Raw genomic sequence first — 25,343 nt, 5'->3', positions numbered from 1 at the left:
TTTTAATGGGTGGGGTTAACTCGTTGGGGAGGATCGGGTTAAAGTTGAAAGTTGAACAATTTTCCTTTTGTTGTCTTTTGTGTTGAGCAGAAGAGTGGAACCCGATCGAGCAGCAGCGTCTCTTCCCTTTTCCCCGAATCCTTTTAAAATTCCCTCCCGAACCTCTTCCCTTAATACCCTACCCTCCCCCTGAACACATCTCACAGTACGGTTCAGGTAAGGCTTGCCCTAACTACTGCATTTTCTTTGGAATGAAGGACAGGGTTAACGGCGCCTGAACGAGTCTCAGGACCTAGGCCGCAACATTCAAAATTGCGGATTATCGTTACACATGCTAGTTTGCTAACATTGTGCTCATTCTGATTTGATTAACGTTAGTTAGCCAGTTAACGTTTGATATCTTCCTTTTTAACTAGTTAGTTAATGGTTTAAAAACAACCTAACGAGAACATGCAGCGTGAACAATATTGATGTATCCACACTACTGTACCCAAGGTATGGATAGTTTTTTATTAATTGATTAATTTAGGTATTTCAACTCTTAACTAGTTTAGCTAGCTAGCCAATGTCACTGCTAGCCATACTGCTAGCTAGCTAACTCGTCATTTCAAGTAGGCACTTGAAGCTTTGACATTTTATTTCCACTATAGCAAGCATTCTGGTTTATATCCATAAAAAATGCTAGCTAGCAAACGTTACTACTAGCTAGCTACTACAGTAACTTTTTTTAAAGTGTTTTGTATTTTACAAGGTGTAAATAAAGGTAGTTAGCTAGGTAACTGTTAGCTAATGTTAGCAACTAAGTCTAGTTAGCGTCGCTACACATGGCTGTTTCTTCCAGAGTTGTTTTACGTTAGCTAGCTACTATTATTATCTGAACCGGTACACTGCAATGTGAACGGAGTCAGTGAATCTTTGGTGTAGTTAAGGAATCAAGTTAATCGACGTGATTCACTTACGAGATGGCATCATCAGACTGGTACTATATCCATCTCATCTGGTCAACACATTCAGCAGCTAGTTATACTCTTTTTCAGCTTAACACTCTATATAGAACAGTAACTACTTCTGGTTGTTGGTTGCCCTCTGTAACTTGGCCGTTTATCTCTCTGGTCCCTCTTGTCTTGCAGACCTGATACTTTTGACCAGAGACTCGACTTCTTGGCCAGTCTAGACTAAAGACACTACAACAGCTATGGACACCAGTGTGGTTGAAGGAGGGCTCAATGTCACCCTTACTATTAGGCTACTTATGCACGGAAAGGTGGGTATGAACAGGAGATGGGTGATGGAGTTATGACCATTACACCATGGTTGTTCCATTCACAAAACTCATTCATTACTGTGAATAGTCAGCATAAACCTAATCTCTTGCCACTGTCTTTAGTGAGACACCAGAGAGTAGCATAAACCTTGCACACTACATTGGATAACTTGGATATAATGGGGAAAACTAATACAGACAGGTTTCTTTCAATCTTGAGTAAAGCTATTAAGTGAATATGAAAAACGGATGGATTAGTGATATTGCTTTTCTTGTCTGCAGGAGGTTGGAAGCATTATTGGCAAGGTGAGTGTCCTTTTCCTGATGTTTCTCACTGTGTTCGGCTTTGCGCTGTTCAATCATGGCTGTGACTGTTGTGTAAACATCTAGCTGCGTTTAGCAGCGTAGGTATATTTACATACAATGGGGAGCAACACTAGTGTATTGGTTGCACAAAAACACTCCATGGTGAAGCTAGAAGTTAAACAAAATTCATTTCTACTTACTGTGCCGGTGGGCAGGACAGTTGGTCATTATGAGAGGGGGGATTTCAGACAAAATATTGGAAGTGATGTATTATTAAAAACACTTTCCAAACGTGGGTCTGTTGTAGACTCACTTCCTATGCGCCATATATATTCACTTCACATGCACCATATGTGGACAAAAAAAGTAATAACTTGCAGGGGACTTTTATTTTGACGAGGTAAGCAGAGAGGAATTGGGTCTACAACCGACCCAAGTTTGGAAAGTCAGTTTAGTAATTCATTCTTTTAGATATTTTCTCATTCACCCCCGTCATAATCACCAACCGTCCTGCCCGCCGTCCCAGTAAATTTGACTGTTTTTGTGCAACCCGATTAAATCGGGAGCAATAGTAATGTATGTAAATATTGTGGTTCCTGTAATTTTTCTGCAGAAAGGAGAGTCTGTGAAGAAGATGAGAGAGGAGGTGAGTCGTCTGTCATTGCATTGAGGCTGTATAGAAGTGTTGAAAGGAGTTTGAGAGAAGTAGACAATTCTATACATTTTCCATGTCTGATTCTGACTCATGCTTCAGGGTTGACAGATTGCAATTTTAGAACCAAAATCAGGCTTGCACTGACAGAGCTTTAATTAATGATTAAATTAATAATATTTTGGTTTAATATTTTAGCATTGTAATAAAGAAACAAGCGACTGTTTGTCTTGTGTAGAGTGGTGCTCGTATCAACATCTCAGAAGGGAATTGCCCAGAGAGGATCATCACCCTGGCAGGCCCCACCACTGCCATCTTTAAAGCCTTCTCCATGATCATCGAGAAGCTGGAGGAGGTTCGAATGAATCCTAACTACAGATTTCAAACAGGCAATGTATAACTCCCGAGTGGCACAGCAGTCCAATGCACTGCATCTCAGTGCAAGAGGTGTCACTACAGTCCCTGGTTTGAATCCAGGCTGTATCACATCCAGTAGTGTTTGGGAGTCCTATAGGGCTGCGCACAATTGGCCCAGCGTCGTCCGGGTTGGCCCAGGGTAGGCTGTCATTGTAAATAATATTTTTTTTTCTTAACTGGCTTGCCTAGTTAAATAAAAAATGTTTTAATCTGACTGGAACTGTATTAAAATGAAATTGTAAAGAAAATAGTTTTTATGCACCCATAACCACACAATTTTGGAGTAAAAATACTAGTAGCAATTTCTGATTTTTTTCATAGTGAAGATCCTAAAACATCTATACGACCTAGATTCTAGGTCTTTGAACTGACGTCATCCTGACCAGTGTCTCCTGTTGTAATTCCCCACAGGACATCAGCAGCTCAATGACTAACAGCACGGCCACCAGTAAACCGCCAGTTACCCTGCGCATCGTTGTGCCTGCCAGCCAGTGTGGGTCGCTCATCGGCAAGGGCGGCTGCAAGATCAAGGAAATCAGAGAGGTAAGTACAGTACAGCCACACATGAGGCAGTCATCATTACAGCTGGGGGTTTCATGAGATATATTCTAAAGAGAAGTATTGGCAATGGAATTTGAATGAACCCGTAGGAAATTCATCCAAAAACCTTTTTTGACCATTTGGCCAGTCAAGTTATGAATGGAAGATTCTTGCCAAACACCTGTCGTTGAATGGTATGATCCAACCTTTACTGACACCAGGGTTATTTTCGCCTAAGAATAATGCATATTTGGCACTGGGTTACCACATGAAATTTTAATAATATGTTTATTCAAAGAACTAGCTTTTATTAGTAGTAGTAGTAGTATAATTGTCTGAAGATATTTTAAAGAGAACTGTATCTCTGTAGTCGACAGGAGCTCAGGTGCAGGTGGCAGGAGACATGCTACCTAACTCCACGGAGCGGGCCATCACCATTGCAGGGACCCCCCAGCCCATCATCGAGTGTGTCAAGCAGATCTGTGTCGTCATGCTTGAGGTAGTAGTATGGGAACAATGGCGCACTACCCCTTATTTGTCTTGGATGGTCAGGAATGTTACTTAGCTTGATAACCATTGTTTTTCTACATTTACAGTGCCTGCAAAATAACTACTATGTATGTATAGTTTCCAGTTCCTAATAGTATTTGTTTCTCTCTCTCCTCAGTCTCCGCCTAAGGGTGTAACCATCCCTTACAGGCCCAAACCCTCAGGCTCTCCCGTTATCTTTGCAGGTGGTCAGGTAAATAAACCAACCTAATTAATCAACTAATTAGTCTGTAATTCATGTCAGTTGTTTGTTAAGTTTCCCTTCTAAAATGATAGCATTGTCATTGGTTTTAGGGAAGTTGAATACCACTGTATCTTTAGGTCTGTGTTACTACATTTAAGTAGTATAATTCTGCACTGTGCAGATGTCAGCACCATTGCCGATTGGCCAGCGTTTCTATGTTAGAAATCCCATCCAGTAATTGTAGCGTAGTTGAGCTGACAGATGGGTTTAATGCCAGCTGGAGGGTGCATATGCATTACCCGCATGACCATATCATTGTTTTGTGTGTAATGTGTTCTTTGTGTGTGTATACAGTGCCTGTCATAAGTATTCACCCCCTTTTGGATTCATTCACATTTTTTTACAAAGTGGGATTAAAATTGATTTCATTGTCATGTTTTGTCAACGATCTACACAAAATAATCTGTCAAATTGAAGAAAAATGTATATATATATTTTTTGATGAATGAAAAATAAGACCCTAATAAACCATGATTTGGATAAGTATTCGCCCCTGAGTCAACAATGCATGTTAGAAACACCTTTAGCAGCGATTACAGCTGACTCTTCTTGAGTAAATACATTGCACACCTGGATTTAGCAATATTTGCCTGTTATTCTTTTCAAAAGCTGTCATTGTTGGGGATCATGGCTGGACAGGAATTTTCAAGTCTAGTCATATATTTTCAAGTAGATTTAAGTCAGAACTGTAACTTGGCCACTCAAGAACATTTGCTGATTTCTTGATAAGCAACTCTAGTGTAGATTTGACCTTGTGTTGTAGGTTATTGTCCTGCTGACAGGGGAGTTATTTTCCCAGTGTCTGGTGTAAAGCAGACTGAAGCATGTTTTCCTCTAGGATTTTGGCTGTGCTTAGCTCCTTCCCGGTTCTTTTTATCCTGAAACTCCCCAGCCTTTGCTGATGTCAAGCATACCCACAACACTGCAGTGACGTGTTGGATTTGGGTGGAAGGTAGGCTAGCGGTTAGTGTTGGGCCAGTAACTGAAAGGTCGCCAACAAAAATGTGTGCTATTGAGCAAGGCACTTAAGCCTAATTGATGTGTAATGATCATGCTGTTTAATCAGCTTCTTGATATGCCACACTCCAAGCGGGCTGTCATGTGCCTTTTACTGAGGAGTGGCTTCCGTCTGGCCACTCTACCTTAAAGGCCTGATTGGTGGAGTGCTGCAGAGATGGTTCTCTTTCTGGAAGATTCCCCCGTCTCCACAGTGGAGCTCTGTCAGAGTGACCATCAGGTTCTTGGTCACCTCCCTGACCCAATGCCCTTCTCCCCTGATTTCTAATTTGTGCCAGGTGGCCAGCTCTAGGAAGAGTATTGGTGGTTCCAAACTTCTTCCATTTAAGAATGATGGGTTCCACTGTGTTCTTGAGGACCATCAATACTGCAGAAATGTTTTGGTGCCCTTCACCAAATCTGTGCCTTGACACAATCCTGTCCCGGAGCTCCATGGACAGTTCATTCGACTTGGTTTTTGCTCTGACATGCACTGTCAACTGTGGAACCTTATATAGACATGTCCAATATATTTAATTTACCACGGGTGGACACCAATAGTTGTAGAAACATCTCAAGAATGATTAATGGAAACCGGATGCAACTGAACTCAATTTCGAGTCTTATAGCAAATGTAAGGTATAAAAAAATATTTATATAAATTCTAAAACCCTGTTTTTGCTTTTTTTTATTATGGGTTATTGTATGTAGATTGCTGAGGGGGAAAAATATTATTTAATCCATTTTAAAATAAAGCTGTAACGTAACAATGTGGAAAAGGTCAAGGGGTCTGAATAGTTTCCATATGGAAGGGGTAGTTATTCAACCCCTATTTCATACAGGGTGAGTCCATGTAACTTACGTGATTTGTTAAGTCATTTTTACTCTTAAACTATACTGAACAAAAATATAAATGCAACAATTGTATTTTTTTACAGTGTTACAGTTCATTTAAGGAAATCAGTCAATTGAAATGAATGAATTCGGCCCTAATCTATGGATTTCTCATGACTGGGAATACAGATATGCATCTGTTAGTCACATATGTCTTATTAAAAAGGTAGGGTGTGGATCAGAAAGCACTCAGTATCTTGTGACCATTTGCCTTATGCAGCTCAACAAATCTACTTCGCATAAAGTTGATACTTACGACATGGGGCCGTGCATTATACTGTTGAATCATGAGGTGATGGTTGCGGATGAATGTCATGACAATGCGCCTCAGGATCTAGGCACGGTATCTGTGTGCCATCAATATAATACAATTGTTGATTGTCCGTAGCTTATGCCTGCCCATACCATAACCCCACTGCCACCATGGGGCACTCTGTTCACAGCGTTGACATCAGCAAACCGCTCACCCACAAGACGGCATAGACTTGGTCTGCGGTTATGAGGCTGGTTGGGCGTGCTGCCAAATTCTTTAAATCGACGGAGGCAGTAGTTGCCAAGTTCCATTGGCAGCAGCTCTGGTGGACATTCATGCAGTTAGCATGCCAATTGCATTGTCCCTCAGAACTTGAGACATCTGTGGCGTTGTGTTATGACAACTATAAATTTTAGTGGCCTTTTATTGAACCCAGCACAAGGTGCACCTGGGTAATTATGCTGTTTAATCAGCTTCTTGATTTGCCACACCTGTCAGGTTGATGGATAGTCTTGGCAATGGAGAAATGCTCACTAACAAGGGTGTAAAATTTGTGAGCACCATTTGCAAGAAATATTTTTGTGTGAATGGAAAGTTTCTGGGATCTTTCATTCTTATGAAACATTGGACCAACACCAACACATGTTTCGCTGATATTTTAGTTCACTATATTTAGAAATGCCTAAATTACTGTTTTATTACATTTTTATTGTTAAAGATTTCTCTTCACTTTAACATTATGGAATACTTTATGCAGATAAATGACCAATTACAATAAAGCATTTTTAAGAAAATAAATCCATGGGGGGAGTGACTACTTATGTGTGTTGATGTATGAATTACCCCATAACATTTTTCTCATTCCAGAAATCCAAGGTCATAGGTCCCCAGTGTACTACAGCCTATATATTTGCGTGTTTTGTCTGTACATTCACTTGGTGTGTATGCATGTGCATGCACTTTTTCTGTTTCCATTGCGCCCTCCTAAGTGCTATTCTCTCATTGCAGGCATACGCTGTCCAAGGACAGCACGCCATTCCACAGCCTGACGTAAGTGAAGGTCATTCTGTAAGTGAGCCCATATATCTACACATACAGTCAACCCTCCTGGGTAGCCATGGCATCCACCCTCTATTACATGCTGTACTTTTTGTCCCTCCCCCCTGAGCACCCAAGTTTCATTTTGTGTTTCAATTCATGCACTCCAATGATGCAATGCTAAGGCCTAATTGTAGTTCTAAACACAGTTGGTTGTTTCAATGACTTTGTTGCCGTGTGTATTGTTTAGTTTCTCTGCACACCAATTATGTTTGATAAGAATTCTGAATTTAGGCTTTGACTCATTGGCTTGATTGTGATCCTATGCTAGTCTTCTACTGTCAATCAATCCATTGTGTTGAGTTGCTCCATGTATGGTAATTATAAAAAATTGACAGCACATAGTACTGTAAAGTAATTGCTCAGAAGCCCCGCATTCCGGCCTCCTGAGTGGCGCAGTGGTTTAAGGCACTGCTTCGCAGTGCTTGAGGTCTCACTACAGAACCGGGTTCGTTCACTGGCCGTGACCAGGAGTCCAATTGGGCGGTGCACAATTGGCCCAGCGTCGCCGGGGTTAGGGGAGGGTTTGACCAGGGGGGCTTTAATTGGTTCGTCGCGTTCTAGCGACTCCTTGAGGCAGCCGGGCGCCTGCAAGCTGACTTCCGATCCAAGTTGAACGATGTTTCCTCTGACACATTGGTACAGCTGGTTTCCAGGTTAAGCGGGTGGGTGTTAAGGAGCGCGGTTTGGCGGGTCAAGTTTCAGAGGACACATGACTCTACCTTCGATAATTGGAGAGCGAATTAAATTAAAGAGGCCCACATTCTCTGATATGTAGGATGCATGATATTTCAGCCTATGGTATCGGCTGACAATGGCCTAAAATCGTTCCAGTATCAGACAATAATTTCATAGCCAATGTTTTCTGCAGATATTTCGTAGTGTTAAATCTTCGCCAATAAATTCTGTCGACACCGATACATTTTTGAAATTTATTTTGTAGGTATTTTATTAGGATCCTCATTAGCTGTTGCAAAAGCATCAGCTACTCTTCCTGGTGTCCACACAAAACATGTCATAATACAGAATATTAATGGACAAGAACAGCTCAAGGACAGAACAGCATCAATTTAAAAAAGGCACTCGTAGCCTACATATCAATACATACACACAAACAATCGAGGTCAAATAGGGGAGAGGTGTTGCATTATGTTTGTTTTTAAAATCCAGGTTTGATGTTCATTTTAACATTATGAAATAGAACACAGTTCCATGCAATAATGGATCTATATAATACTGTACACTTTCTTGAGTTTGTTATGGATTTGGGGACTGTGAAAATACCCCACCAGACATGCCACCAGGGATAAGATCCAATGTGTACCGTATGTCAGAGCTTTGTGTATGTTGACTATGCAATCAATTTGGGATTTAATCAATCAATTCAACTTATTTAAAGCCCTTTTTTACATCAGCAGATGGCTCAAAGTGCTATACAGAAACTAGGGATGCACGATATATCGGTGAACATCTCGTAATCAGCCGACATTAGCTAAAAATGCCAATATTGGTATCTGTCGATGTCTAGTTTAACGACCGATGTGCAAAACGATGTCAAAGCTGACGTGCATACCTATATAACGAAGATGCATGATGTAATGACGCCATGTAAAATGTTGCGCTACACGTGCAACACAGCATTCCTAAACTAGCCCACAATGTCTGCTGTGTGGATCAAGCAGTCAACAAGTCAAAAGTTTAGCGAGACAACTCTAAGGTAATCCATTAAAGCCAAGATAATGGAATTCATTGCCCTTGACAATCAACCGTTCTCTGTTGTGGCTGATGTTGGCTTTCGCCGACTGGTCGAGCACCGGTTAACACTACCAAGTGTGCTATTTTTCCGATGTTACACAGTAATAGTGTCACTGCTATTAGATTCACGACGTACATACTATGGAACGCTAGCCAGCTACTTAACCCTGTTGCCCAAAGCTAACTTTATAAGCAGCCAGCTAGCTTCATCTGGCTAGTGAGGCTCAACCGGAGCGGGTTATGTGTTGTGAAGCTAGCCACAATAAGGATTAGGCACAATCGTGGAATTTACGGTTTACCTTCAAATTTAAAGTATGTTATTGAGTGATGCAAATTTAATACAAATAGTAGAATTATGCTATACTTTTATTTTGAAGGCTAACTGCAAAGTCCACTATTGTGGCTAGCTTCACATTGATGGGTCTGACCACCATTAATCAAATAAGAACTCTCTTATAAATTAGGGTTATTTTAGATGACACCTAGCTATATTAAGCTAGCTAATTATAGCTACTGAAACAGGTTATTTGACGTGTATCATTTTTGACACGCAAAGACCCAAACGGCGTTCCATAGAAATCCTGGTTGAGAATGAAACGACTGGACAAATGAACAAAACAGCACAGCAAGTAAGTGAAATAAATACGTTTTGATTAAGTTTTATTGGTAAAGGGGACATGGGTAAATGCCAACAAAATAACTTTTTTTGTGTGTAACCTTTTTTTTAACTAGGTAAGTCAGTTAAGAACAAATTCTTATTTACAATGACGGCCCGGACAATCCTGGGCCAATTATGCGCCGCCCTATGGGACTCCCAATCATTTACATTTACATTACATTTAAGTCATTTAGCAGACGCTCTTATCCAGTCAAGGCCGGATGTTGTTATTATTACAGTCTAGACTAGTGATGCCTCTTACCCTGAGATACAGTGCCTTAGACCGCTGTGTCTGTATGTAACTAAACTAAAATTTGAAATATTGGTTATCGGTATCAGGTTTTTTTTTGTCAAGGAAGATATCGGATATTGGCCAAAAAATGTCATATGTGCATCACTAACAGAAACCCAGCCTAAAACCCCAAACAATCAGATTTAGAAGCATGGTGGCTAGGAAATCTCCCTAGAAATGCAGGAACCTAGGAAGAAACCTAGAGGAACCAGGCTCTGAGGGGTGGGCAGTCCTCTTCTGGCTGTGCCGGGTGGAGATTAGAACAGTACATGGCCACGGTGTTCAAACATTCATAGATGACCAGCAGGGTCAAATAATAATAATCAGTGGTTGTAGAGGGTGCAACAGATCAGCAACTCTGGAGTAAATGTCAGTTGGATTTTCATATCCGATCATTGAGTTAGAGACAGCAGGTGCGGTAAAGAGAGTCAAAAACAGCAAGTCCGGGATAAGGTAGCACGTCCGGTGAACAGGTCAGGGTTCCATAGCCGCAGGCAGAACAGTTGACACTGGAGCAGCAGTACGACCAGGTGGACTGGGGACGGCAAGGTGGTCCTGAGGCATGGTCCTAGGGCTCAGGTCCTCTGAGAGAAGAGCGAGAATTAGAGGAAACATACTTAAATTTACATATGACACCGGATAAGACAGGAGAAATACTCCAGATATAACAGACTGACCCTAGCCTCCCGACACAAACTATTGCAGCATAATTACTGGAGGCTGAGACCGGAGCGGTCGGGAGACACTGTGGCCCCGTCTGACTATACCCCCGGACAGGGCCAACCAGGCAGGATATAACCCCGCCCGCTTTGCCGAAACACAGCCCCCACACCACTAGAGGGATATCTTCAACCACCAACTTACTACCCTGAGACAAGGCAGAGTATAGACCACGAAGATCTCCCCCACGGCACGAACCTGAGGGGGGCGCCAACCCTGACGGGAAGATTACGTCAGACACAACCCACTCAAGTGACGCACCTCTGCTGGGGACGGCATGGGTGAACACCAGAAAGTCAGTGACTCAGCCCCCTAATAGGGTTATAGGCAGAGAATCCCAGTGGAGAGAGGGGAACTGGCCAGGCAGAGACGGCAAGGGTGGTTCATTGCTCCAGTGTCTTTCTGTTCACTTTCATACCCCTGGCTCAGACTACACTCAATCATAGGACCCTGAAGAGATGAGTCTTCAATAAAGAGCTCTATAGGAGAAAGCCCTGCCTCCAGCTGTTTGCTTAGAAATTCTAGGGACAATAAGGAGGCCTGCATCTTGTGACCGTAGCTTAGGGGTAGGTATGTACGGCAAGACCAAATCGGAAACATGGACAGGAGCAAGCCCATGTAATGCTTTGTAGGTTAGCAGTAAAACCTTGAAATCAGCGCTAATTTGCTTCTAGTCAAGTTCATTTAGTGCTTTATCCGGGTAGCTGGAAAGTAGAGCATTGCAGTAGTATAATCTAGAAGTGACAAAAGCATGGATTAATTTTTCTGCATAATTTTTTGGACAAAGTTTCTGATTTTTGCAGTGTTACGTAGATGGAAAAAAGCTGTTCTTTATATGTTTGTCAAAAGCGAGATCAGGGTTCCGACACGCCGAGGTCCTTTACAGTTTTATTTGAGACGACTGTACAACCATCAAGATTGTCAGATCCAACAAAAGATCTCTTTAATTTCTTGGGACCTAGAACTAGCATCTCTGTTTTGTCAGAGTTTAAAAGTAAAACATTTTTTTCGCCATCCACTTCCATATGTCTGAAACACAGGCTTCCAGGGAGGGCAATTTTGGGACTTCACCATGTTTCATCGAAATGTACACCTGTGCATCGTCCTCATAGCAGTGAAAGTTAACATTGTTTCCGAATGGCATCACCAAGAGGTAATATATATATATATATATATTAGTGAAAACAAGAGGTCCTAAAACAGAAACCTTGAGGAACACCGAAATTTATAGTTGATTTGTCAGAGGACAAACCATCCAGAGACAAACTGATCTTTCCGACAGATCAAATCCAAACCATGCCAGAACTTGTCCGTGTAGACCAATTTGGGTTTCCAATCTCTCCAAAAGAATGTGGTGCTCGATAGTATCAAAAGCAAGTACAGTCTCAGTGCTATGATGGGGTCTAAAACCAGACTGAAGCATTTTGTATACATTGTTAGTCTTCAGGAAGGCAGTGAGTTGCTGCACAACAGCTTTAAAAATAAAAAAATTCGCAATGGGAGATTTGATATAAATTTACATTTTTTAACATTTTCTTTTTTTGTCTAAGTTTAAAAAATATATATATTTTCTGGTTCAAGGTTTGTCTTTTTCAAGAGAGGCTTTATTACTGCCACTTTTTAGTGAGTTTGGTACACATCCGGTGGATAGGGAGCCGTTTTATGTTCAACATATGAGGCCCAAGAACAGGAAGCAGCTCTTTAGTTAGTTGGAGTAGGGTCCAGTATGCAGTTTGACGGTTTAGAGGCCATGACTATTTTCATCAATGTGTCAAGAGATGTACTACTCTATTAAGAAACTTGAGTGTCTCCCTTGAGCCTAGGTCCTGGCAGTGTTTTGCAGACTCCGGACAACTGAGCTTTGGAAAAATATGCAGATCTAAAGAGGAGTCTGTAATTTGCTTTCTAATGAGCATGATCTTTTCGTCAAAGAACTTTATGGATTTATCACTGCTGAAGTGAAAGCAATCCTCTCTTGGGGAATGCTGCTTTTTAGTGAGCTTTGCAACAGTATCAAAAATAAATGTATGATTGTTCTTATTCTCCTAAATTAAGTTGGAAAAATAATGATCGAGCAGCAGTGAGGGCTCTTCAATACTGCACGGTACTGTCTTTCCAATCTAATCAGAAGACTTAGTTTGGTGTAGCGCCATTTCCGTTCCAATTTTCTTGAAGCATGCTTCAGGGCTTGGGTATTTTCTGTATACCAGGGAGCTAGTTTCTTATGACAAATGTTTTATGGGTGCGACTGCATCTAGAGTATTATGGAAGGTTAAATTAAGTTCCTCAGATGGTTAACCGATTGTTGTACTCTGATGTCCTTGGGTAGGTAGAGGGAGTCTGGAAGGGCATCTAGGAATCTTTGAGTTGTCTAAGATTTTATAGCACGGCTTTTGATGATCCTTGGTTGGCGTCTGAGCAGATTATTTGTTGTGATTGCAAATGTAATAAATTGGTGGTCCGCTAGTTTAGGATTATGAGGAAAAACATTTACATCCACAACATTTATTCCACGGGACAAAACTAGGTCCACAGTATGACTGGCATGGAGTAGGTCCGGAGACATGTTGGACAAAACTCACTTAGTCGATGATGGCTCCAAAAGCCTTTTGGAGTGGGTCTGTGGACTTTTCCATGTGAACATTATTAAAGTCACCAAAAATTTGAATATTATCTGCCATGACTACAAGGTCCGATTAGGATCTCAGTGAGGAACGCTGTATACGGCCCAGGAGGCCTGTAAACAGTAGCTATAAAAAGTGATTGAGTAGGCTGCATAGATTTCATGACTAGAAGCTCAGATGTTTTTTCCCCCCTTTTTTATGTGTTATTTGGAATCGTAAATGTTAGCAACACCTCTGCCTTTGCGGATAGGTGGGAGATATGGTCACTATTGTAACCAGGAGAAGAGGCCTCATTTAACACAGTAAATTCATCAGGCTTAAGCCATGTTTCAGTCAGGCCAATCACATCAAGATTATGATCAGTTAATTGTTAATAGTTAATTGACTATAACTGCCTTGGAAGTGAGGGATCTAACATGAAGTACCCCTATTTTGAGATGTGAGATCACAATTTATTTCAATAAAGACAGGAATGGAGGTCTTTATCCCAGTGAGATTGCTAAAACGAACACTGCCATGTTTAGTTTTGCCCAACCTAGATCGAGGCACTGACACTGTCTCAATGGGGATAGCTGAGCTGACTACACTGACTGTGCTAGTGGTAGACTCCACTAAGCTGGCAGGCTGGCTATCTCATTGTGAAGTTAGAGCCCTTTCTAGGTTCGTAGATACGTCTGTCACTCCTCAGCAGGCCAGGCTTGGTCCCTGAGTTCCAGAAAGAGGGAGAATTTGTAGATTGGATCTTTTGAGAGGGGCAGAAAACTATTTTCAACCAGCGATTGAGTTGAGACTGTTGGAGAGCTCATCGCTCCCCACAAACTGGGAGGGGGCCAGAGACAATTACTCGATGTCGACATCTTTCTAGCTGATTTACACACTGAGGCTATGTTGCCCGTGGTGACCTTTAGACTGTTTCATCCTAACTTCGTTGGTGCCAATGTGGATAACAATATTCCTATACTCTCTACACTCGCCAGTTTTAGCCTTTAGCCAGCACCATCTTCAGATTAGCCTTAATGTCGGTAGCCCTGACCCCTGATAAGCAGTGTATGATCGCTGGATAATTATTTTGAAGTCTAATACTGCGGGTAATGGTGTCCCCCAATGACTAGGGTTTTCAATTTGTCAGAGCTAATGGTGGAAGGCTTCGGTGTCTCAGACCCTGTAATGGGTGGAGGAGAGACCAGAGAACGTTGCTTAATGGCGAGAACTGATTGATGATTCCTACAGCATTTCCTTCCAGAAGCCATGACAAAATTGCCTGGCTGCGGGGACTGTGCGAGGGGATTTATACTACTATCTGTACTTAGCTTTGGCTGGTGGAGGTCCTGTAGAACCATGCCAAGATAAAGCATCCAGGTAAAAATAAAAAGTTGAGGGGGGAGATATAAAAAGTAAAGTTGACAGGTAGCAAAGTAACACTAGCAACAAAATGCACAGCAGCACGTAAACAAGTCCACAAGTTGTGACAGGAAATGATGTCAGCCATCTCTTTTTATATAGTTTCTTATAAACATAAGTGATGCAGTCAGTCTCCTCGTCTTAGCCAAAAATATAAAAGAGTAGAGGGCCTAAAGAGCTGCCCTGCAGTCCGCCACACTTGACATGTTTGACATTAGAGAAGCTTCCATTAAATAAAACCCTTTGAGATCTATTAGATTGCCATATCGTGGATTTAGCGCGGAGGTTGAAAAGCCATAACACAAGTTTTCTCAACAGATTATGGTCAATAATATCAAAGCTGCACTGAAATCTAACAGTACAGCTCCAACAATCTTAGTATCAGTTTCTTTCCACCAATCATGAGTCATTTGTGTCAGTGCAGTACATCTTAAGTGCCCTTCTCTATAAGCATGCTAAACGTTTGTTAATTTGTTTAGAGAAATATCATTGTATTTGGTCAACAACAACAACAAAAAATCCAAGAGCTGGCAGCATGCTGATAGGTCTGCTGTTAGAACCAGTGAAGGCCCTTTACCAATCTTGGGTAGCAGAATTACTTTGGCTTCCCTCCAGGCCTGAGGACAAAGACATTCCTCTAGGCTCAGATTAAAAATATGACAGATGGGAGTGGCTATAGAGTCCGCTAACATCATCCGTAGCTTTCCACCGGAGTTGTCAATGCCAGGATTGATCGATTATTGTCGTTATTGATTGATAACACACAAAAATCACCTCTCCCACATTAACTTGATAAAATTCAAACTTGCAATGTTTTTCTTCTTTTTTTTATGCATGAGTACGATGGCTCACTGTTCATTGTTGCCATTTCCTGCATAAGTTTGCCCACTTTGCCAATTAAATTATTCAAATAATTGGTAAACATCAAATGGTTTTGTGTTGAATAAGCCATCTGATTCTATGAAAGATGTTTCTGCACATAATTTAATTTTGAAGTACTCATCCTTTATATCATTGATATTGGATCCATAATACATTTTTTATTTTTTATTTGTTGGGTTTAGTCATGTGATTTCTCAATTTGATTTAAGTTTGCCAGTCAGATGTGCAGCCAGACTTATTAGCCACTCCTTTTGCCCCATCTCTTTCAACCATACAGTTTTTAAATTCCTCATCATTCCATGGCGCCTTAACAGTTCGAACGGTCCGTTTCTTAACAGGTGCAGTAATTGAAAGAAGCAATTTCAGAAATTCATCAAGTGCAGTGTATGGATGCTCCTTATTAATCACATCAGACCAACAAATATAACATCCACATGAGTCACAGCAAAATCTTTTGTAAGATCTGTTATACTCTATTTTAGGCCCAGCTGTTGGAACTTTGGCTTTCCTGGACATAGCCACTATATTGTGATCTCTGCATCCAATGGGTACGAATAGCGCAGTATTAGCAAAAATGTGATCGATACTTGTGGATGAGCTTGTTCCTGTAGTGTTTAAACACCCTGGTAGGTTGATTTAATAACATGAGCCAGATTACAGGCTCTGGTTTGACAGCTTGATGAAAACCAGTCAATCTTCAGGTCCCCAAGAAAGTAGAACTCTGTTTACATCACATACACTATCAACCATTTCATATATATTATTTAGATGCTGACTGTCAGCACTTGGCAACCACAACTTCAATAACACAAGATAAGATCTTCTCTAAGCATTACAGAGATGTGTTGCTGGATATATTCAGAGCCATCTCTCCCATAAGCATCCATGTCTCTTCTATAGATGTTATATCCTTGTATTGCTACTGCTGTATCATCAAATGAATTATCTAAGTAAGTCAGTAATGGCTAATATATGGCTCTTATCTGACTTTAGCAAGTTATTGATTTCATGAACCTCATTTCTGAGGCTATATATATCAATATGTGCTATTTTCAGCCCTTCCCTGGGTAGCTTATCAGAGAGACATAATATGGAAAATAGCAAACAAAGAAAGATAAACAATACACATTCAGCAGTCCATTAATCAATTGGTGTGTGTGCTGTGGGGTTGATGCTACAAACTCATAGGCTTGGCTCTCATGCCTTCCATGCTTTTGGGAGGGTAGATAATGAGCCTGTCATAGTGGATGTAACCAATGTCCCCACGTTGGCAGCTTTCGTGGTTGGGATCAGTTCTTTCCTCTTCTGGCATACAGCTTCAGGATAGTCCTTGTTGAGGAAGATGTACGTTCCTTGAGTTCTTGGCTCTTTCCAGAACCGCTACCTTGTCCTTGAACCTTAGGAACTTGACCACTATCCTGGTCCTGTCATCTGGGTAGGTGGTGGGTTTTCCAGCTTCACCTCAATCTTCCTGTGGTCCATCTTCAATTTCTCCAAGATAATTTCCCTCACTTTGTCCTCAGATTCCGTCCAGGTCTCATGTAAAGGTTCTGCAATTCCGTCCACAACTATGTTCTGCCTTGGTTGTCTCTCAATCTGATTTCTCCATTATTGTTATCATGGTTTCACACACAGAACTCATGTCCTGTCTCTCAGTGACCTACAGATTGCTGTCATCTTGCCGTTCTCCTGTTTCAACTCATCGAGCTGACCCCGGAGGAACTGCAAACTGTTCTTCGGGTCCTGGACCTCTGGTCAGGTCATCTATTATTTTGTATTAGTTGACTCCACCAGTATTTGGACAAAACATTTGAAGCTATTTCTTGTTGTAACAAATGCTTGTAGAACTCCTATTTAATTTATTTTGTGTTTATATATATATTTTTTAAGATCCTTCACCTGTGATAGACACCACTGTCCTCAACAGTACTCCTGCCGGCTTTGGTCTTTGTCATACTAGCTAGAAATGTAGGTTATGCTGTTATTTCTAGTAGTGCTAGACCGGGCAGGTCGCAGGGAAAATTGAAAACAACAACGGAAGATTGAAAACAACAACAAACAGCAGGGATCTAGATGGCCACAAACCTGGGAAAATCTGCAGTCCCAGCTACAATGTTTAATCATGTCGCAGGCAATGTTTAACCATGTCGCAGGCTATGTTCAAGCGCTTAGAAAACCCCCGCTAGCTTGATAGGCAGCTGGGCTAGCTGCTACGCCAAATAGCTCCTCGGACACGGCTTTGATCGGCAGGATCATTGGACAGAGCGCAGTCCCAGTAACTGATGCCAACTGCTTCGCAGGATCCAAATTCAAAAGTTAGCTAGCTACTAAGAAACTCAATACACTTTCAAAACCAACAAACCTTCTAAAACAAACCAAGCTCTCCCTCGTTCCGCGTCAATATGTGGGCTATATACAGTGCATTCAGAAACTATTCAGACCCCTTCACCTTTTCCACATTTTATGTTACAGCCTTATTCCAAAATGGATTAAATAGTTATTTCCCCTCATCAATCTACACACTACGCCATGTATGAAATAAAATAAATGAAATATTACATTTTACATAAGTATTCAGACCCTTTACTCAGTACTTTGTTGAAGCACCTTTTGGCAGTGATTACTGCCTTGGGTCTTCTTGGGTATGATGCTACACAAGCTTGGCACACCTGTATTTGGGGAGTTTCTCCCCTTCTCTGCAGATCCTCTAAAGCTCTCAGGTTGGATGGGGAGCATCATTGCACAACTATTTTCAGGTCTCTTCATAGATGTTAGGTCGCGTTCAAGTCCGGGCTCTGGCTGGGCCACTCGAGGACATTGAGACTTATTCCGAAGCCACTCCTGCGTTGTCTTACCTAGGGTTGGGTTGTTTGTCCTGTTGGAAGGGGAACCTTTTCCCCAGTCTGATGTCCTGAGCAGTCTGGAGCAGATTTTCATCAAGGATTGCTCTGTACTTTGCTCTGTTCATCTTTCCCTCGATCTTGACTGATCTCCCAGTCTCTGCTGCTGGAAAAACATCCCCACAGCATGATGCTGCCACCACCCATGCTTCACCATAGGGATGGTGCCAAGTGTCCTCCAGATGTGACACTTGGCATTCAGTTCAATCTTGGTTTCATCAGACCAGAGAATCTTGTTTCTCATGATCAGAGACTCCTTTTGGCAAACTACAAGCGTGTTGTCATGTGCCTTTTACTGAGGAGTGGCTTCCGTCTGGCCACTCTACCATAAAGGACTGCTTTGGTGGAGTGCTGCAGGGATGGTTGTCCTTCTGGAAGGTTCGCCCATCTCCACAGAGGAACTCTGGAGCTCTGTCAGTGACCACCGATTAATCAGTTTTGCCGGGCGGCCCGCTTTAGGTAGAGTCTTGGCAGTTCCAAACGTATTCCATTTAAAAATGGAGTCCGCCGTGTTCTTGGGCACAAATGCTGCAGACTTATTTTGGTACCTTTCCCCAGATCTGTGCCTCGACACAATCCTGTCTCGGAACTCTACGGACAATTCCTTTGACCTCATGGCTTGTTTTTTGCTCTGACATGCACTGTCAACTGTGGGACCTTATATAGACAGGTGTGTCTTTTCAAATTATGTCAAATCAATTTAAATTACCACAGGTGGACTCCAAGTTGTAGAAACAACATCTCAAGAATGATCAATGGAAACAGGATGCACCTGAGCACAATTTTGAGTCGCATAGCAAAGACTGTTTTAAAATGTGTAATTTTGCAAATATTTCTAAACCTGTTTTCACTTTGTCATTATGGTTTTTAAGAATAAGGCTGTAACGTAAGAAAATGTGGTGTCTGAATACTTTCCGACTGCACTGTGTGCATCCCTGTGCGTGTGTACTCACTCACCGGCCAGTCTATTAGGCACACACATCTAGTACCGGGTTGGACCCCCCTTTGCCCTCAGAACAACCTGAATTCTTTGGGGCATTCCAAAAGGTGTCAAACACGTTCCACAGGGATTTTGTATGTTCCAAGATGCTCCATTGGATTGAGGTCTGGGGGACTGCGCAGGCCACTTAAGTAAACTGATCTCACTTTCATAATCTAGGCAAAGTTTTTCCACTCCTCTGTGTCCGTTGTTGGTGGTTGCGTGCCCACTGGAGCCGTTTCTTCTTGTTTTTAACTGATAGGAGTGGAACCCGGTGCGATCGTCTGCTGCAACAGCCCGTCCGTGACATGGATAGAGTAGTTATCCATTCCGAGATGCCGTTCTGCACACCACTTGTACTGCGCCGTTATTTGTCATTTGTGAGCCGCCTGTTAGCTTGCAGAGTTCTTGCCATTCTCCTTCAACCAAGTTGTTTTCGCTCGGGGGACTGATGCGGACAGGATGTTTGTCACACCATTCTCGGTAAACCCTAGACACTGTCGTGTGTGAAAAGAGTCTTGATTCATTCACTGTCTGTAGGATACGCTACATTTTCGTGAACTGGGTTGTGTATCTAATGAACGTGTTTGTACCAGTCACGTTTGGAAATGCCTACTCATTCAACGGTTTTCTTTATTTATACTATTTTCTACAATGTAGAATAATTGTGAAGACATCAAAATGATTAAATAACAGCTGGAACCATGTAGTAACCAAAAACGGTGTTAAGCCAATCTAAATATATTTTAGATTCTTCGAAGTAGCCACCCTTTGCATTGATGAAAGCTTTGCACACGCTTGGCATTCTCTCAAACAGCTTTACCTGGAATGCTTTTCCAACAGTCTTGAAGGAGTTCCCACATATGCTGAGCACTTATTGGCTGCTTTCCCTTCACTCTGCGGTCCAACTCATCCCAAACCATCTCAATTGGGTTGAAGTCGGGTGATTGTGGAGGCCAGGTCATCGGATGCAGCACGCCATCACTCTCCTTGGTCAAATAGCCCTCACACAGCCTGGAGGTGTGTTGGGTCATTGTCCTGTTGAAAAACAAATGAAAGCGCAAACCAGATGTGATGGCATATCGTTGCAGAATGCTGAGGTAGCCATGCTGGTTAAGTGTGCCTTGAATTCTAAATCACAGACCGTGTCACCAGCAAAGCACAATCACACTACCTCCATGATTCATGGTGGGAACCACACATGCAGAGATCATCCGTTCACCTACTCTGCGTCTCACAAAGACACGGAGGTTGGAACCAATAATCTCAAATTTGGACTCCGACCAAAGGACAGATTTCCACCGGTCTAATGTCCATTGCTTGCGTTTCTTGACCCAAGCAAGTCTCTTATTGTTATTGGTGTCCTTGTAGTAGTGGTTTCTTTGCAGTAATTCGACCATGTCCTGGTTCACGCAGTCTCCTCTGAACAGTTGATGTATTTATTATGGATCCCCATTAACTAAGGCAGCAGTTACTCTTCCTGGGGTCCAGCAAAATTTAAGGTAGTTAAATTTTGATGTCTGTTAATTGAACTGAGAGATTTATTTGGGCTACAATCTGAGGTGTAGATAACTCAAATGAACTTCCTCTGCAGCAGAGGTCACTGGGTCTTCCTTTCCTCTGGCGGTCCTCATGAGGGCCAGATTCATCATAGCGCTTGATGGTTTTTGCGACTGCACTTGAAGAAACTTTCAACGTTCCTGAAATGTTCCAGTGACTGGCCTTCATGTCTTCATGTAATGATGGACTGTCGTTTCTCTTTGCTTATTTTGAGCTGTTCTTGCCATAATATGGACTTAGCCCTACTTGATAAAAGACCATCTTCTGTATACCACCCCTACCTTATCATAACAACTGATTGGCTCAAAAAAAAGAAGGAATGAAATTCCATAAATTAGGTTTTAACAAGGCACAGCTGTTAATTGAAATGCATTCCAGGTGACCACCTTATGAAGCTGGGTGAGGAAATGCCAAGAGTGTGCAAAGGGACGGCAGGGTAGCCTCGTGGTTAGAGCATTGGACTCGTAACTTCAAGGTTACATGGTCAGCTCTGGGATTTGAAAAGGTACAAATCTGTCGTTCTGCCCCTGAACATGCAGTTAACCCACTGTTCCTAAGCAGTCATTGAAAATAAGAATTTGTTCTTAACTGACTTGCCTAGTTAAATAAAGTTTTTTTTTTTTTTTTTTTTACGTTTTAAAAAGCTGTCATCAATGCAAAGGGTGGATACTTTGAAGAATCTCATAAATATATTTTGATTTAACACTTGGTTACTACATTCCATATGTTATTTCATAGTTTTGATGTATTCACTATTATTCTACAATGTACACACACATTTTTATTTTTACTATTTTCTACAATCTTTTTACTGTGTGTGTGTGTGTGTGTGTGTGTGTGTGTGTGTGTGTGTGTGTGTGTGTGTGTGTGTGTGTGTGTGTGTGTGTATAAAATTGTGCTGATCATAGCCCTCTGTCTGTCTCCTTTCATCCCCCCCTCTCTTCATCTCTTTCCATCTTTCGCTCTTCCTTTCCATCTCTCTCTCCAAAGCTTACCAAACTCCACCAGCTGGCCATGCAGCAGAGCCCTTTCCCCATCGCTCCCAACAACCAGGGTTTCCAAGGTAGGTCACAGAGGAAGGATGGGGACAGGAAGCATTTGATTGACATGTTATTTGTTTATACGTTGCATTGTGTGCAAAGTTTGCTTTGTAGGTACTGAGTGTTTTTCTCTCTTTAGCTGGGATGGATTCTTCTGCACAAACTAGTTCCCATGAGCTGACCATTCCAAATGATGTAAGTGTCCCCATCCACCCTTGAATTCTCTCACCTGTTCTCGTTACTTCAGCTGAAGTTTAATGTAAATAATTCAGCCATTTGGTTAGTCTATTTGTCTAATATACTTGTCTGATCTGTGTTCTTAGCAGAAACATATTTAAATCGAACTTCCATTTACAGTGTGTTCGGGAAGTCGTCAGACCCCTTTGACTTTTTCCATATTTTGTTACATTACAGCCTTATTCTAAAATTGAATAAATCATTTTCCCCCCTCAATCTCCACACAATACCCCATAATGATTGAGAGAACCAGGTTTTTAGAAATGTTGGCAAATTCATAAAAATAAAAAAAACATTACTTATTTACATAACTATTTGGACCCTTTGCTATTATGAGACATGAAATTGAGCTCCGGTGCATCCTGTTTCCATTGATCATCCTTGATGTTTCTACGACTTGATTGGAGTCCACCCGTGGTAAATTAAATTGATTGGACATGATTTGGAAAGGCACACACCTGTCTATATAATGTCCTACAGTTGACAGTGTATGCCAGAGCAAAGACCAAGCCATGAGGTCTAAGGAATTGTCCGTAGAGCTCCGAGACAGGATTGTGTCGAAGCACAGGTCCGGGGAAAAGGTACCAAAAAATGTCTGCAGCATTGAATGTCCCCAAGAACACAATGGCCTCATCATTCTTAAATGGAAGAAGTTTGGAACCACCAAGAACCCGATGGTCACTCTGACAGAGCTCCAGAGTTTCTCTGTGCAGATGGGAGAACCTTCCAGAAGAGCCCAATCTCTGCAGCACTCCACCAATCAGGCCTTTTATGTTTGAGTGGCCAGACGGAAGCCACACTTTAGTAAAAGGCACATCACAGCCTGCTTGGAGTTTGCCAAAAGGCACCTAAGGACTGACCATGAGAAACAAGATTATCTGGTATGATGAAACCAAGATTGAACTCTTTGGCCTGACTGCCATGCGTCACATCTGGAGGAAACCTGGCACCATCCCTATGGTGAAGCACGGTGGTGGCAGCATCATGCTGTGGGGATGTTTTTCACCGACATGGACTGGGAGACTAGTCGGGATTGAAGCAAAGATGAATGACGCAAAGTACAGAGAGCCTTGATGAAAACCTGCTCAGGACCTCAGACAACGACAATGACCCTGAGCACACAGCCAAGACAACACAGGAGTGGCTTTGGGACAAGTCTCTGAATGTCGTTAAGTGGCCCGGACTTGAACCCGATCTAACATCTCTGGAGAGGCCAGAAATGGGTGTGCAGTGACGCTCCCCATCCAGCCTGACAGAGCTTGAGAGGATCTGCAGAGAATGGGATAAACTCTCAAAATACAGGTGTGCCAAGCTTGAAGCGTTATACCCAAGAAGACTTGAGGCGGTAATTGCTGCCAAAGGTGCTTCAACAAATTACTGAGTAAAGGGTCTGAATACTTATGTACATGTGATATTTCCGTGTTTCATTTAAAAAAAATACATTTGCAAGAATTTCTAAAAACCTGGTGTGTGTGTGGATCAATTAGAAAATAGATTAAGGTTTTAACGTAACAAAATGTGGAAAACGTCAAGGGGTCTGAATACTTTCCAAAGGCACTGCATCTCTTGAAGTGGTTGAAATGTCTTGTATTCTCTGACTCGCTCCCTCTTCCCTTCCTTGCCTCAGTTGATTGGCTGCATCATTGGCCGTCAGGGGGCTAAGATCAATGAGATCCGTCAGATGTCTGGGGCTCAGATCAAGATCGCCAACCAAGTGGAGGGCTCCACTGACAGGCAGGTTACCATCACCGGCTCCCCTGCCGGCATCAGCCTGGCTGAGTACCTGATCAATGCCAGGTAAGGGACAACACACTGGAACTACTGATATGTCATGGTTCAAAATAAGAGGACTAGACTAGTATGACTGGGAAATCAAAGCAGCTTGTATACAAATGTTAGTTTTTTGTTTTGATTCACCTCGTTTGTTGTGTTGATGTAGGCTGTCCTCTGAAGCTACTGGACTGGCAGCCAACTGACACGGAGGATCTTCATCAGCACCTGACGTAACCCCCACCCTGCTTTTTTACAGAGTCCCTCACTGAAGTTAATGCAAAAACCAAGTATTTTCAACTTACTGTTTTCTCTTTTCCTTTGGTTAAACACCTACATACTCAGTTGTAATTACATCAATGTATTTTATTTATTTATGTTTTTAAATTCCCTTTGCAAATAGTTATTTTGCAAGATATTTTGTCTTTGGTAATTTCTGTTTTGAAATGGGAGAAATCTGAAAAAGCATATTTTGTCAGATTTCTTACAAAATGTTTTTAAAAAGAATACCCAAAAATAACAAACTAGATGTGGACTGTTTTTTCCCCCCTGCATTTGATTAATTTTTATCTGTATTTATTTTTTATTTAATACACACCAGTCCTCGTGTTAGAATTCACTGATATTTGACATTCTTTAAAGCTGAACTTCCAGAACGAGGCATTGTGGGCAATGGGTATACGTGGGGTGTAAATGATGTACTCTTAAAAAAAAAATGTAATGAAAGACAATGTCAGAAAATAATTGAAACGTCTCTAAAGTGGGACTATGAGGAGAATTTAACTGAATTCTGTGTCACCTCTTATTTACTGTATAATTATTTTGTCATTCCTGTTTCCATCCTCTTTTTCTTCTTTTTTCTTTTTTATCTGGACATTTGAGTGTTGTGTACTGGATTCTGATAGGGTTGGGTGGGTGGGGCATGGTAACCCAGAGACAATGGGCTGGAGGGATGGATTTATTTTCTCAGAAATTACTAAAATAATAATGATAATAACATTGGAATATTTGTTTTAAATAGAGAAAATATTTTTTTTAACTGCTGGGGGCTAGGGGCAAAACTCCCCAAAAAGACTTGTGGGTCTTTATATGATCAGACTTGAGGTATTAATTTAAAATAACTAGAAGGGATATTATATAACTAACACTAGTTTCCTCCTTTGCCTGGGTCAGATTTTTATTTTGTATTATTCTTTGCAGGATGAAGAAACATGTTTTTGTGCACGTTTTCAAACTATTGTAGATTTGGGTGCAACTGAATTGTTGAACTTAAATACAGAAATAAAAATGTGAAACGCTTAAACTACCTCTG

The 25,343-nt window shown here is 41.6% G+C and overlaps 1 protein-coding gene across 4 annotated transcripts; it reads left to right on the top strand.

Annotated features, from left to right (window-relative positions):
• The first annotated feature begins 42 nt into the window (after positions 1–42).
• Positions 43–25,337, top strand: LOC124045719 (poly(rC)-binding protein 2-like). 4 transcript variants are annotated; one of them, XM_046365270.1, is made up of 13 exons: positions 43–216; positions 1,131–1,264; positions 1,547–1,570; positions 2,184–2,216; positions 2,461–2,577; positions 3,051–3,182; positions 3,550–3,681; positions 3,847–3,921; positions 7,124–7,165; positions 21,975–22,047; positions 22,164–22,219; positions 23,889–24,058; positions 24,201–25,337. In XM_046365270.1, exons 2-13 carry the CDS (start codon positions 1,196–1,198, stop codon positions 24,235–24,237), a joined length of 960 nt encoding a protein of 319 aa, XP_046221226.1. In that variant the 5' UTR covers positions 43–216; positions 1,131–1,195; the 3' UTR covers positions 24,238–25,337. The 4 variants fall into 4 exon arrangements, with proteins under 4 accessions (XP_046221226.1, XP_046221224.1, XP_046221227.1 ...); XM_046365268.1 differs by having other exon boundaries at positions 44–216; positions 7,124–7,183; XM_046365271.1 differs by having other exon boundaries at positions 45–216; positions 3,550–3,678.
• The last annotated feature ends 6 nt before the right edge of the window (positions 25,338–25,343 follow it).

Source organism: Oncorhynchus gorbuscha, linkage group LG10 (assembly GCF_021184085.1).
Source record: "Oncorhynchus gorbuscha isolate QuinsamMale2020 ecotype Even-year linkage group LG10, OgorEven_v1.0, whole genome shotgun sequence".
Taxonomy (NCBI): domain Eukaryota; kingdom Metazoa; phylum Chordata; class Actinopteri; order Salmoniformes; family Salmonidae; genus Oncorhynchus; species Oncorhynchus gorbuscha.
This window is presented reverse-complemented; position numbering and strand designations above follow the sequence as displayed.